Source organism: Triturus cristatus, chromosome 6, assembly GCF_964204655.1.
Source record: "Triturus cristatus chromosome 6, aTriCri1.1, whole genome shotgun sequence".
NCBI classification, from domain to species: Eukaryota; Metazoa; Chordata; class Amphibia; order Caudata; family Salamandridae; genus Triturus; species Triturus cristatus.
In genome coordinates this window covers 207,117,742-207,133,586 of record NC_140589.1, presented here as the reverse complement: position 1 = coordinate 207,133,586, position 15,845 = coordinate 207,117,742, and the positions used below count along the sequence as shown (strand labels likewise).

At 43.1% G+C, this 15,845-nt stretch overlaps 2 protein-coding genes across 7 annotated transcripts in view; one reads left to right on the top strand and one right to left on the bottom strand.

The window, feature by feature from the left end:
* RUNX2 (RUNX family transcription factor 2) overlaps positions 1 to 15,845 on the bottom strand; it is a 305,508-nt gene that overhangs the window by 219,739 nt on the left and 69,924 nt on the right. The gene's annotated exons all lie outside the window — the stretch shown is intronic.
* SUPT3H (SPT3 homolog, SAGA and STAGA complex component) overlaps positions 12,963 to 15,845 on the top strand; it is a 2,245,889-nt gene continuing 2,243,006 nt past the window's right edge. Inside the window, exon 1 of one of the 5 annotated variants that reach the window (XM_085610529.1) lies at positions 12,963 to 13,096. In XM_085610529.1, the coding sequence (XP_085466655.1) occupies positions 13,025 to 13,096 (72 nt within the window). In that variant the 5' untranslated portion in view covers positions 12,963 to 13,024. The other 4 variants (XM_085610533.1, XM_085610532.1, XM_085610530.1 and 1 more) reach the window with 4 other exon arrangements.

Here is a 15,845-nt window from a genome sequence, read left to right as displayed (position 1 = left end):
CACCTCGCTGGAAAAATATCATGAGGTGGGCCGTATACCAAGAGGCTTAAGGATAATGTTGGCGCCAAGCTTCGACAGCCCTAATCCTATGCTTCTCAAAGAGTGGGCTGAGAGCAATCTGGAAGCCTCAATGCGATTAGTATGTTTGTTAATTAAATATGCCAAAGTGGATAGAGCAGCCAATATGGACGAGATTGACCGGATTCAAAAAGAACTCAATAAACCAGAATTCCAAGCGAATAAGGACCTCATTGATAAAAGCATTAATGAAATGAAGGATCGCATAAAGAAACAAGAATTGGTCATCAAAACAAGGAAGGCTTACAAATTTGCCAGAGACAAAAACGATTACGAACAAGGACAGGTGTTTACGTTTGCCCGCAAGTTCGACAAATTACGTAGAAATCAAAGTGGACAACGCAAAACTACTACAGCACCGGTGCCTCCTCTAGGTAATCAACCTGAGACTGATGACGACGCGAACTCCATCGTATCAACGGATAGTAGCGCTATGACTAACGCAACTACCAGTGAGGTGGATTCGGACAATCCAAGCTCGAGCAACGAAGCGGGGGACCTCGGGCTTTTAACTTTGGCAGAAGAACTGGATTATGTTCGCATGCAACGCAAACAGACCCTGCGCCCACGGCAGCAACAATCACAACCAGCCAGAAGCGAAACATCAGAAGGAGGCAAAGAAGGAAGCGCAAGAGGGCGAAATCGTCGAGGGCAACAATGGAGACAGTACAAGAAGTAAGTGATAATACGATCATTAATCTTACGGATGTCGAACTGAATACGGCGGAGAAACAACTACTGTCATTAGGCCTTTCGTTTTGCCCAGAAAGCAACTTTAACTATGTGCATACGAGAGTGGATGTATTCAAGTTCATTAGAAAGATCAAATTAAAAAAATACTTTACCATTAAAAACAAATTAAGTGAAGAGTCTAATAAGAGATCGGAACTTGATACACCCATAAGCCATGCAAGTCCGAGTGAAAATATCACCAGAGGACTAGCGGCATCTGATATGCAAGCCATCGTATTTTAAATGCACTGGGTAGAGGTCAGGAAGTTACCAGTGCTACACAGGAGGTGGCAGAATATGAAGGGATTAACATCTCCAAGTCTTGTAAGAGCCCGTTCAAACCGGCCTCCACATTTATGCCTACTATGCCGCGTGACTCCATAGACGTATTTCAAGAGAGAGTCACTGATGAATTAAAAAAATTACAGCACCAGACTCTAAGAAATAAGACAAAACCTACCCAGAGAATGAGAGACTATTTCAATTTGATGTCCAAGTTGAAGGAAAACAGCAATGTTATCATCAATAAATCGGATAAAGGAGGCAATGTAGTCCTATGGGGTAAAAAAGAATATAAGGAGGAAGCATACCGGCACCTCAACAACTCGGAATGCTATCGCAGGATACCCAGAGCACTGGTTGAGAGCACTAATAAGCAATATAAAGATGAATTATATATCTGGTATAAAGAAGGACTGCTCACAAAGGAAGAACTACAATTTTTGAATAAGGAGTATCCGATTCTTCCGAGTATATACTTCATCCCCAAGGTGCATAAGGGAGTTAACCCGATTCCAGGACGTCCGATAGTATCGGCAATCAATGGCATATTCGAGAATACCTCGAAATACATAGACTTTTTCCTCCAGGAATTAGTGATTAACTTGCCCAGCTATCTAAGAGACACTATGGACTTTTTACACAAATTGAACAATCTGAACTTGCCCCCTGATGCTGTTCTTATGACTATGGATATCACAGCATTATACACCAGTATAGCTCACGAAGATGGGTTGAAGGCTGTGGCTCATTTTTTGGGTGAAAGAAACATTGAGTTTTACAACCACAATAACATGTTATTGAAAATGATTCGTATTTGTCTTAACAATAATATGTTTCAGTTCAATGGTGAGTTGTTTCAACAATTAAGGGGCGTGGCGATGGGGGCATGCTTCTCTCCTAGCTATGCATGTTTACATGTGGGCTGGTGGGAGAAGCATGTCCTCAGGACCCGCTTTGGGGATCAGTGGTCGAACAACATTCTGGCTTGGTGGCGTTACATAGATGACGTGTTTGTCATTTGGAAGGGCACGGAATATGAGGCATTTGAATTTGTTAAAAACATCAACGTCAATGACCTAAATCTGGAATTCACAGTAGATGTGAGTACCAGCAAAGTTAATTTTCTTGATGTAACGGTGCATGTTCATGACGGGGTATTGGAGACTAGCTTGTTTCGTAAAAAGACATCAGGAAACACGGTACTGCATGCTCACAGTTTCCACCCCCAACATACTATAAAAAGCATTCCATATGGGGAATTCTTGCGCATCCACAGAGCGTGTAGCACCATTGCAGCGCGCGACCAACATCAGTTGGATGCCAAAAATAGGTTGTTAGCGCGTGGATATGACGAACTAAGCTTAAACACAGCTATGACCAAAGCCAATCTCAGGAATAGAGATGATCTTTTGGTAGTCAAAAACACCGCGAATCAGGAAACTCCAGTAGTCATCAGTACTGTTCCTGGCAACGATTCTAGTATTAGTGAAATGAGATTGATCACAACTTACAGCAGACAGGCCAGGAAAATTAAACAAATTATCTGTAAAGAGTGGCCTATTGTACTGACTGACCCAACTCTAAAGACAGTACTTCCCAATACTCCTACCGTCACCTATAGGCGTGCGTTCTCTATGAGGGACGAGCTGGTCTCCAGTAGTCCAGAAGTATCAGCAGTTGGTACCTGGCTTACTCCCACTAAAGGATTTTTTAAATGCTCCTCGTGTAGAGCTTGTAAGTTTGGAACTAACACCTACCACTATATGACACCTTTCAGCCACAAGCCCAAACATTTGAAGGGTCATTATACCTGTCGAACTGACCATGTGGTTTATATACTGCAATGTACATGCAAACTTCAATATGTCGGCAGTACCAAGCTACAAGCACATATTAGAATCCTGCAGCACTTACGTGCTATAGTGAACTCCGATCCTGCGTACCCGGTAGCCAGACATTTTAAAGCCTGTCATAACAACAACCTGAGCTGTCTGAGCTACTTTGTCATAGATTCGGTACCTAAGCAAAAGAGAGGGGGTAACCGTGAAAAAATCCTTAGACAATTGGAATGTAAATATATACTGGAGTTAGATACCCGCATACCAGGAGGTCTTAACAATGGGGAAGATCTGCACCATTTTCTATGAGAGATCTTGAGTTCTATATAGTAATGGGTTCATCAATACTAATTGTATATATGGGTCCTCTTTTCGTTTCCCTCTGATCTACCTATATTTGTGTGCACAGTTACATCACTACGAATCTTTTATAGTCATTGATATGCGAGAATAGCCACCTTGACATTGCATATCTTTTCCGTGCACTTGAGTTTAGTTTCATGAGTATACACTTTGGGTATTTTTTCTATCAGTTTCCTCGTGGCTTTCATATAGTTACACACTATGTGTTTTTAGTCGTGCTTTGTTCACATTGTCAGTGTGCCACCTTTTTTGTGACTTTAGTAGACCACATATATAGGAGTATAGGGTTTTTGTTTCTTTCTTTTCAGACTTATTTTTCAATTGTGCCATGTACTAAGTATTTGGGACAAAAGGTTGATCTACAGTGTATGCTTCGCATATTTTCCATATAATATGGGGGTTGTGTATATCGAGCTGTATTTGCACATTCAAATATACATATTGCCAGATTTACACATTTTCAATTGCGGATTTGCACATTTTGCAGTATTTGCACATATATTTCCATTTAGCGTATTTTGCACACATATTGCGTATTTTGCACATCATTGGTAATTGTAGTTTTCCATATGTCGATCTCCCCATTTATCTTATTGTACCAACTAATTTTGCGCATTTGAGCAACAATCTGATTTTGTCTGTTTTCATTGTATATGGTTGTATTCATTGTATTATTACATGTCTGGTAAACGTTGTCTGTAACAGAGCATAGGATTTATCCTGTTATGTGCATATGTGAGAAAATTTTAACAAAACAATAGTATTTTTTCTATGCCTATACTCCAAGTATTTTGTTTATGTCTATTAGTTAGGTGTCTCACATTTGATTCAAAAGCACTACGTTTTGTTCGTGTAAACCATGTGATCAAGACCGCTGTGTCGGTCGAAACGCGTCAGAACCGGATTGAAGTTTGTGTGGAAATAAACTGAGCTAAATACCTGTACCAGCGCATTTGTGTCCGTGTCTTGCAGCAACACCGGCTGGTGTTGCGAAAGGAGGAGTTGATATATATATATATATATATATATATATATATATATATATATATATATATATATTACAAACCCCTCTCCTTGTGGAAAAGTATTGAGTCGCACTCCCGCGGTGAGTTTAATTGTTCATTTATTTCTGCATAGGCTATTTTCCAACGCGTTTCGGTCAACCTTTGACCTTCTTCCTGGGTAAGCCTTTGAGCATCATACACCACAACAAGCAATTGCCTGCATTTATAAGTTTTGGACCCCTAGTGGCCGCCTTGATGGCACATTCTTTCTAAGGCATGCTGGAACTTGTGGTGTGATTTCAGTTCAATCCCTCTGGTGGGTGATGCGTTTGTTGTTTTAATTAAAAGTCAATTGCTGCTCGCCGCTGCTCCCTCGCATCCCTATTTTTGAGGTTGCTGGAGACCATACCAGAGCCAGTCTCTGGTGGCGCACTGCTGGACCCTTGACGCTTTCGCGGACTTCAAAGACGGTTCAGATTCAGGCAGCCATGGCGCGCTTGCTGGCGGTGCGTCACTCTGCAGCAGAACCAAACCGCTAAAATATTACAAACCCCTCTCCTTGTGGAATATATATATATGTACCAAAGCAATCTTTGTAAATCCACAAGAAAAAGAGAGCCCGCACACAACGTGTCAGCTTCACTTGATATTTAATCGGCAACGCGTTTCAACCTTTGCAGGTCTTCGTCACGGTCGGTGAAGGCCTGCAAAGGTTAAAACGTACTGCGGATTAAATTTCAAGTGAAGCTGACACGCTGTGTGTGGGCTCTCTTTTTCTTGTAGATTTGCAAGGATTGCTTTGGTACATTGCGAGCAGAACTTGCACCCGTTGCCCAGCATGAGCCTCATTTGGTGGACGAGGCTGCCAGCATTGCTGGATACACATCAAAGAATATATATATATATATCTATATATATACAGGTTACGGATACCCTGACCACGTAGGCCACATGGGAGGAACCCAGGGGGACATCCTCTGGGGCCAAAAAAAGAAAGAAGAAAACCAGCAAAAATGCCCTGATCCCGCAAAACATCTCACGGGATCTGAAAAAACAAAATGTAAAAAAAATATATATATATTGGGACGGGGACACGCGGCCCCCCTCCTTGAGCCATTGGAGGCCCCAGGGAGCCTACCACAAGGCTCAATCTTATTATTTATGGGGAGGGGGGCTGTGCCCAAGCCTCTAAAGGCCCCGGGCAGGCTACACCAGGGGCCGTAAATGCATAAAATTGGGAGGGGGACTTCGTGGTCTCCTCTCTGAGCCTGAAAAGGACCCAGGGAGCCCAACCCCGGCCGTTTTCCTTTAAGGGAGAGATGCCGCTTGGCCCCCTACCTGAGCCAATAATGGACCCAAGGAGCCCAGCCCGGGGCCGGCTCAGCAGCTATGTCCCGAGAGATAGCGGTTGCTCTGTCCACAGCAGCACAAGCAGGGGAACCTGTGTTTGCTCTTGCTTGGCGGCAGCATTTTAAAATCTCCTGCCAAGCTGGAGAAAACACCATGTCTGCTCCTGCCGGCTTGGAGCAGACTTTAGATTTGTTACCCTGCTCGCAGTAATGCGGGCAGGAAAACAGATCTAAATATTTCTCCCGCCCACAGAGAGCAGCATTATTAGGTGCTCCCTGCGAGCTGGAGCAATGCCGGCTTCCGCTCGATGCAGGGAGCTAGCTGTGGCCGAGGGTCACCTTGAGCTCCCACCGCAGCCCCCAACGAAATGTGGTCGGACGCATGAGTGGCCACCAGTGCACTGACCTTCGGTTGAGCTGGGCCCTGGGGGATGATGGGGTCCCCGGGGCCGAAATAGGCCCATGGAGGGGGCCCATGTGCCCCCCTCCCCCTTCAAAATAGTACCAGGCCCCTGGGGATGGTGTCCTCGAGGCCGAAATCAGGCTGAAGAAGGGGGCCTCGTGCCCCCCTCACCCTACAAAATTGTTTCAGGCTTTAGGGGATGGGGTCCTCCCCATAAAAATTATGCCAGGTCCCAAGGAATGTGGTCCCTGGAGCTGAGATTGGTCCAGGGAGGGCGGGTGTGTGCCCCCTCCCCAAACAAGCACGCCGGACCTCTGAAATTGACCCAGTCAGCGGGGCCGGGTGCCCACCTCCCAAAAACAAGAACACTGGGTCCCTGGGGATGTGGATGAAAGCGTGGTCCTGGGTGATGGGGTTCCCAGGGCCTAACAAGGCTTAAGAAGAGGGGCCAAACAGCCCCCTCCCCGTTATTTAAATAAGTGGCCCTGGGGTTAGGGTCCCCAGGGCCGGTAATGGCTCGGGTAGGGGGGCCGTGTAACCCCCCTCCCATTCAATTTAAAAAAACAGCAGAAGGCCGTGAGTAGCGTGGGGTTGGCTGCATGAGGGGGTGTTGGCAGCAAGTCACAGGCACAGCCAACTGCCAGCCGTGCACGGACGACGGTCATGCATGGTGAGGGGTTGCATTTACATATGGTAATTAATTATTACTGTACGTTAAAAAACCCTAGATATTTACTGAAAAAAACAAAGGTTAAAGTAACATTATAGTCAGGTGAATTTGTCAGTGACAACATTAACATTCCGAACTAATAAAAACATAGAAATGCAGCAGTTATAGTTAGCTGCACTAACTATAACTTGCGCCCCCTCCATGCACTGCTTATGACCTCACAAATGACATCACTCATGACATGTTCTATAAAATAATTTGTGAGATCTCTGATGACATCACAAACGACATAATTGATGACATCACTGATGACGTTATCCAAACTTCATTTTCCTGCATATTGCTGTATAAAGTACTATGGCATTACATATAGCATAGTTCACATTAACAATCATCCACAGATATATGGGAAACCCTCATTGAGTACAGTGTTCGATCTGTATACAATTGTTAAGAGAAAGCCAAAATAGTGAATGCCAATTCCAAAACAAATGCCCTACTATGGACAGCTTTTGACTAAACCAAACCCGACACACACCAAACCTACATTACGAAATGAAGTTGATATCAGTAGAGATCTGAGTACTGTAAACAGTGTTTACTCTCTTGTGAAAAGTTAATTGTATCCCATATTGTTTGCAAACAATGAAACTCTCACGAGAAATACTCCACACAATATTTAAAATAATCTAAGAACAGAGTTCATTCTATGCAACAGTTGTGAAAAAAGACAATATTTGCTAACAAAAACCAAGATCTGAAGTCGCTAAAGAGCATACTACCTGCATCTTCATACTGTGGTGAAAACTTTACAGATAACCCATCTTCTGAACCAACACAAGCACACTTACATAGGTTAGCACCTGGTGCACACAGTCTTCTGTGTAATGTAGGAATTGTCATGCAGACACAATTATGACTAATAACTCAAGGCTACTTACAAAAGTTAGTATCTACTATGTAGAATATTTTTCCTATTGGAAACTTTTTCTGCAGAACCAAAAAGTTGTGTGAAGCATAATGAATACAAGCCAACTGTCACCTACACAAAGAGTTACTCTTGAATTCAAACATTTATAAAATGTTCAATACCTTTACACAGCTATGGTGCATTAGGAGCACATGCATTTTTGTGAACACACTCATTAGCTGGATCCAAGCTGTTCAAAATTACGTAGAAAAATAATATGGTGTGTATCTGCCACTATGTAAACTATAAAACAAACTTGCACACTCGTTGAAGTTTGTCATTAGTGATGTCAGTAATTTGAGAGCTGTCATATGTGAGGTCATAAGCAGTGCATGACAGGGGTGCAAGCTTGCTAACTATAACTCATGAACTTCTGTGTTTTTTAAAAGTTCAAAGCGTTAATGTTGTCACCAGTGGCGTAGCACTGGGGGCGTGTTACATCTCCCTAATAAATGTATTTTCTAGTAAATAGTTGAGTACAGGTGTTTCAGTCGGGTAGGGTGAGGTGTCTGTCGGATTTCACATAAGAAATTGAGCAGGTGTTTCCTTTTTTTTTTTTTTGTTGTTTTTTTTTTTATATTTTTTATTTTCAGAACCAGAAGAAACAGACATCCAAAATACAAAAATAATATGCAAAACCATACAATACAATACTGTATACCAACAGTTTCAGGAATAATACAGGCATTTTCATATATACTGCATTCTCATTATAATAAAAAGAATAAATCAGAATAATAATAGTAGGAGAAAAAAAAAAGAATAAAAACCGTGATTTTACATGCACACACAGACAAAAACACACACACTCTTCTTTCTTCCCTCTGTTTTGAAGTTCTTAACATTTGTTTTGTGCAAAATATTTTATTTTCAGTACGCCCAACAATCTGTACTACTCTCCTTTTCTTCTGCCATTTTAAACCCCTCACGTCCTGCTTCTCAGATATTGTATGTTAACAAGCTTGATTGTTGGGAAATCTGAAGCACATACCCCCCCTCCCACCCCCTCAAATCTTACTGACCAAGCTATGCACCTGGTTGTCACTGACAAATGTACCGTAACTATAGCGTTACTTTGTTTTTTTCAGTGAATATATATGTACACATATATAATATATATATGTTTGAGTTCCCTGAAAAACCTTTATTATAGAGAAAGTATGTTTCTTTATTCAGTTCTGATAAAAAAATTGAAAATCCCCTTAAAATTCAGTTGATGGGACTTTATGTTTGTGAACAAAACACTTAAACACGCTGACATTTGCCAGTTATGAGAGCTACGCTTTTGTATGTCTTTCCACTGAATTGTTTGTGACCTCACACGTGATAGCATAGCTGAAATTGCAAATGTTGTTATCAGTCACATCACTGGTGACATTTGCCTTTTGGTCATGGTTAGCGGTCCTTGGGTGTAGATCCTGAGCTTCCGGAAGCTGTTGTACATTCCCATAGCTCCCAGAGCTACTGCACTGGACTTGGGGCATGTCCTTTGGCCACACCTTGCAATCAGTCCCCCTGCCCTCAGAAACTGCAGCATATAGTCTTCAACTGTGTATAGGGCCACAATTTGCAACCAGTTTGCATGCTACCAGAATACTCTGTACATTACCTTCATCCATGGTGCAGTGAGCTCTACACACATTGTGTGCCTTTCAACAATGCATTGGAGGCTTAGCCCGTATTTACTACTTTTGGCCTTGTTCAATGGGCCATGAGTGCAGGGCGTGGCATTTAACCATACCCAGCACCCAGTCTCCCTTGTTCATATCCGCTGTGTATGGCCTTCAGCATTGTGCAGCTGATACGCTCAGCAAGGCATGGCCTTTGGCTAGGCTATACATCTAGGCCCAAAGGTCACTGCGCAAGACCTTCGCCTGTCCATAGCGGGGAAGGCACATGGCGCAGGGCCTGCCCAAAAGCCACATCCAGTTCCTTATCCCCGTGGCCACTGAACCTAATGAACAGTTCTTGTGTTGCCAGAAGCCATTGGCCATCTACAGCAGACTGTGAGCTCCACATGGAGTATGGCTTTGGTCAAAATACAACTGGGCACAGTGAATAGATTTCTGCCAGGTCCTAACCCCAGTATCTATGCCCCAGAAGCAATTTTTCTTGGAATATGACCATGCAAAGCAGCCACTGAGTGTATCTTTGCACTCAGAATGCTATTTACAAAGAATTAAACCATGCACAGATACCTCAAGTTACATGGTGTAGTCTTTTGCAGCCTCTTATGGCATCTCCAGTACCCAAAAGATCACATATGCTCAGACATCAGCTGTGCAGAGCGGGCTCTAGGTGCATGGCTGTAATCAGGAATTCTCTGTGCAATTGCCTTTGATCACACGCAGTGGGCCTTGTTTGCAGGGCCTGGCTATTCACCACATCATGCACTCTGTTGAAAGCCCCCTGAATTAGCTGCACAGGACTATCCAGTAGGCACAATACATGGCCTTTGGCCCGCCGTTCATCCAGTCCCAGTGCCCATTTTGGCACTGTGCTTGTTTCAATTAATTTTAAGTCTGCAGACCTAATCTGTTGTCCACAGGTCTAAACGCATTGTCTTTGAATGACCACAACCCACTCCAAAATGGCAGCTATGCGTGGCTATTTTGAAATAGTGCTAGAAGTAGAACCAGACAGTGAGTTACATACAAAAATGCTTCATAGAAGTGGGTCATTTCCAGGAAGTACTTATGGTAAATGGATCACTTTCCAGTAGTCTCCAATTACATTATATGGCCTACAGTCACGTGATTACAGCCGATTCAACATGGTGGTGACACATCACCATTTTAGCATGTGTCATGATCTTTAAATGTTGGCTGCTAAAGTGCATACAATGGATCACAGTTTCATTCTGAGGTCCCAAAATTCTGTTGTATGATTAATTTTTATTCTGGAGCCAGAATTTGCTGTCATGGGTCGCCCATCCACCTTCCTGGTGACAAGATGCATTCTCCCACTTTCTAGTCACAGGATTATTTTCTCACGGTAGACCTTACACATTCCTGTCTTGTGTTTAAAGATTTGTAATCTGAAACAATATGGCAGAAACCTCCACTCTACCAAAATCCTGAGGGCTGGAGAGTGCTTGACTAATTACTCCAGTGCAAATTATAAGAGAAGTAACGTCCCCTATTACCAGGACTGGGGTCTTAATTACTCTTACCGCCAATATTTGTTAAACGTCTTTGGAACCCCAATTAGTTCTCTAATATTCTGACGCAGCCCAGAATACATTATATGAATGAATAACAGATCTATTACTTAGGAAATGTCTAGCGGTTTTTATCCTCACAAACCATGGGAGAAGTGTGTTAACATGGATTTTCCTTTGATTGAAATGAATGATTAATTGATTGATGATTAATGCCTCCTCTGGCTGTACTAAAACTCATATTTTGAAGACTTTTTGTCAAACAATCCACAATAATAACGTCCCTCAACATCAGGAAGGGCACAATAAATCTAAGTAGCATCACTGAGCTTAGAAACCTTGTGGGATTCACTAAATGGGTGGATGATGTCATAGTCACACGCTTAATTGGGGTTTCCGCAATAAGCTGAAAGATGCCTTAGTCTAAGTTGCTTACCTTCTAAATGCCATTTTTATGGCGAGCCTAGAATCATCGTGCAAGCGCTGCTCTGGTTAAGATGTGCTGTTGTTCTGTATGGGAGGGAAGCCCCGCCCACTCCCGCCCATATTGTTCATTGGCTTGTGTCTTTGTCCTTCGTAAATGCTGCCTTCGGATTCGTTTATAAACTTGTTAGTCCCTCCTTATTACTGCCATGTCGTCATTTGTATCCTCCCATGGCTACTGGCCTCTTTACTTCGAGTGTTACACGGTACGTGTTATTTAGACTGTGATCACTATTTTCTTTAATGAGGTTCTCCTACTGCCTTCTCTACTCCCTCCTCCCTCTCGCCTGTGCCTTCTCACTTCCTCCCCGCCTGCACTTCCGTTGTCCGTGCCTTCTCCCCCCTCACTCCCGTTGTCCGTGTCTCCCCTCTGCCTGCCCACCCTCCCATTGTCCGTGATGACTACCATTTGCAATGCAATAGGTCTTGCGTAAATGTGAGTTCTATTGCATTGCAAATGCTTGTTGATTTAGTACCTCCGGTCAAACAATTAGACCAACGGTGTAGCAGCAGAAAATGGGGAAAAGATTATTTCATCTAGAGAGACCCGTATTATTCTCTCCAGAATATACCACCACTAATTCAGCATCAGAGCCCATGCAGTTGAGAAGTATCTGTGGAGCTCTGACAAATGAAGAAAGGAAAAAGAGACCGTTCCAGGCAACACCTGCTCTGAAAGGCAACATCTAGTACTAGCAGAAAAATGCCCAGGTTCATCAATATGCAGTAGCCTTCTGGCATGTGCTACTTGTTTCTTCCCTTGTTCATGACTCTGACTCCAACCATCAGAGCACCACATACAAGCGTAGACTGAAGCAGAAGGAAAGGGAGCTCTTATGTACACCTGCTCCACATGACTGCATTAGTTCCAATTGTAATTGTGTAGACATCTGCTAAGCCAGCACACAATGAATACTGCTGGTGGTAACATCTCCCATAACATCAACCAGGCTTTAAATGCTTGAGTTTTCCCCTCTGGTGATACAACCTAACAAGTCTAGTGAAGTGTATAACCTGTGCAGAATATCTTCACATACATGCCTCTCTTTATGACCTCATGGCCCTCTACTATCATACTGTGCATGTTCCGGCTACGGAAACATAAAGCGACTGTAGACTGTGAGGACAGGACCATGAAATTATATTTCTCGACTACCCACCGCCGCCGACCATCACGGCCTGGGACCCCACATTCAAGAGCAAGAATAGTAAGACAAAGCATTACAGCATTAACAAATGATGAATCAGGAAAAGTAAGAAGTGGAGGGAAAATGTATTGGTGCAAATATAAAAATATTTTATAAAAAATGTACTGCAAAAAAATAATGTCTGCCAGAAAAACAAGCATGTGAACAGCTAAAAATGTAAAAGAGGAGCACAAATTAAATCCCCAAAATAATCAACTTGAAAAAAATCAATAAAACTAGAAACATTAAACTATTAAGAAAAAAGTAAGACAATATGAAAAGGCCTTGGGGTAAAATGAAGCAACGACGAAACTAGGACCAGATAAAGATACAAGAAAATAAGCACGTAGGAAAAGTGACGGGCGTATGCAAAATATGTTGCTATAAAAAAGCAAAAGTGGCAGTGCAAAGAGAGTGAAAGTTACGTGTGAAAACACAGATCTACGTTTGTCGCTTTTCCTGCCTTTCGTCGTCGTTCAGTGGACTGAGCTTGTTTTAGTCCTTTATGACAGGCTGTTGCGCTTGTTTCACATCAGCAGCCCTAGTGACTGTAAAGCCGGAAGCGCAGCCGCCTCAGGTAAGGGGACGGTTTGCGCGGGGATTTGAATGTGTTTACACTGACTACGTCCTTAACGCGCTATATACGCGCAGCCCCTGCGTGGGTAAAAGCACGGCGTTATTCTGCGTGTGAGTGTTTACGTGCACATGGGTGGTGTTAGACAGTTCTGTAGACTGGTGCAGTGGGGCTATGTGATACTAACAATTTAGCTGTGAAAAGTACTCTCATTTGGAGAGTCTGTTGGTGAGCTACATGTTCCTTCGTTCTTCGGTAGAAGAACATTATCGGTCTCTTGCTGTGAGTTTCCAGAACATGAATCCGCTGGAGTTAGGATGTAAATTGGACAAGTGTTTATTTTTTTTTTTACGTCAAAAGATACTTGTTAAGTCTGACATATTTAGAGGACAGTAGCCTTTGTAGGCGGTTTGAAAGCCCTGGGACGCCCCTATTCCTCTGTCGCTTTTCCCAACGCCCCCAAGTTAATTGCCGCAGTGGGAGAGGCTCTAAGAGTAAGAGAGGTATGGGAGTGGGAAGGTAGAGAAAAAGTGATGAGAGGGAGAAGCGAAAGAGTCGAGAAAGAGAATGGATGCCTGAAAGGAGAGAAAATGCGCGAGGAAAGGAAGGGAGTGGGCCTGGTATGAGCATATTTGACAGGGCTGCTTTGTGTTCTCTAGTTTGGCACTGGAAATAAGATTCATTGCGTACAGTTGTGAGAATGGGCACGTAAAAAGGCTGTGTGCAGTCAAGTGGGGCCCCAGGGCGCTGTGACAGGCCGTGAACTGAATGGATACTGTATTTATAAAGCATACAGCTGCCAAAGAGTAACTTAGCACTGAATACATGGCTAACAGAAATTATTAAACATACAAAAGGTGATGGAATGAATGCTTGCAATAAGTATAATCACTGGCAATGGCTCGAAGTAGTGTTCCAACGCTCACTCTTTTGCCCTCCTTGCCACCTTATTTTGGACTCAGTTATATGCAAATCTGTCTTGACCGTGCTCCATTAAAAACAGTCCTTCCCGAAATGCCAGGCCAGGTCCTCCCTGAAACCGAACACAAGAAACCCAAGAACAGTTTTGCCCTGGCTGGGGCTCTTCAGTCAGGAGTAGATCGGATCCAGTGGCACATAGAGCAAGGAACCCACATCCGGGCATTCCATATAGTGGGTTGGAATGCTACCCTGAGGAAGTGCAAGTGGGTAGCCTTTTTGCAAGCATCCCATCACCTTCTGTCTGTTTGATGAACCACCCTAAGTGGTAACGATACGCCCCGATGTGGGTCCTGTACTCATAAATGTTCTGCACATAGAGGACAGTGTAACACATGGTGCACATGGCGCATTTTGACAGGCTGTGCTTACTTATTTACAGGTGGCTGCATGATAAATTGTGCAAACATGCACAAGGGGCAGTGAGAACGCTCCTTAACAGCAAGCTGTACTTATGCATGCACTTGGCACATCGAGATGGGATAAGGGTGCTAATGCAGGAGGCAGAATGATAGATTATGCACATCATCCAGATCTATGGACTTTTACAGATGCACTCTCGTGCGCAAGGTACAATTAGATAGGCAGGGGCCCATAGCCTGCTGTGCTCCTTCATTTTTATTAATGTACTGGAAGGAGTTTAATATGCTATTCAGATAGATGCATATGGGACATTAAGAATGGCTGTTTCACTCAGGCATATGATAATTTAAGTTATGGACAATCATGCACGAGTCAGTGTGATTTGTTGTGTACTCATCCTTAGGTGGCATGGAGATAGACTGTGGGACAGTATGACAGCTTTGCCACATAAATAATCCATCCTTTTCTCCAACGAACCAACAGCTCTCCTCTTGCAGCATCCATATGCAATTATCCAATCTGTGTTTTGAAAATCGATACGCTAATGCCTTGTCTCTCTGTCTATTACTGCAACAGGAACCAAGGAACTTACTAAACAACCCATTCCAGGACCCAGGAAAGGCACTAGGAGTGTTCTTGGTGATGATTGTAGTGTTGCAGGAAACACCCAATGCAACTGGGTTTGTTGTGCTAGAACAAGTTTCAGGGTGATATCCTTGCCAACTTAATAAACACCTTATGATTAGGTCATACCAAAGTTCTAAAATAATCTCTGCTCATCCCATGGAAGCAGTGGCACAAGCTACAGACCTTTCCCCAGAGAAATGTGTGTTAAATTCAAGCTGCACCCAATAGCCTTACAATTAAAAACCCAACACAATTAAACTTGAAAACCAATTTAAAAAATCAAGGAAAAATGTAATTAGCTAAAAGACACAAAGTGATCAAAATTAATAATTGGAACTGGAGATCTGGATTTTAAAAAAAAGTTAAAGATTATTAGTACCAACAAAATTCAAATCGGCAATTGAAAGTCACAATTCATGGCTTCGATATGATGTCAGTTCAACCGCAGATGGTGAGGGACTCAGTATGCTAAACAAGTCACACTAGAGTTTTTACCTTGGGATATACGTGTTTTTGCTTCTTAAAATCCTCCAGTGGGGCAAGACAGGACACTCTGTCAAATAGCTCCTCATCAAGCTCCTGATAAAGTCTTTAGTTTTGGCACTAAAATTTCAGAGTGGGACAAAGCACAACTATGAAGCCACTGAAGCTGCTTCAAGACTGAGGTAGATTTGTCAACTTGCAGTGGTCCCAGCTTTTATATTGATCTCCTGTGGGGTATGGATGGACGCAGTATCTGAGCAGGGATCCTTGAGGCCAGATACTTTTACCTCAAGATCCTGTG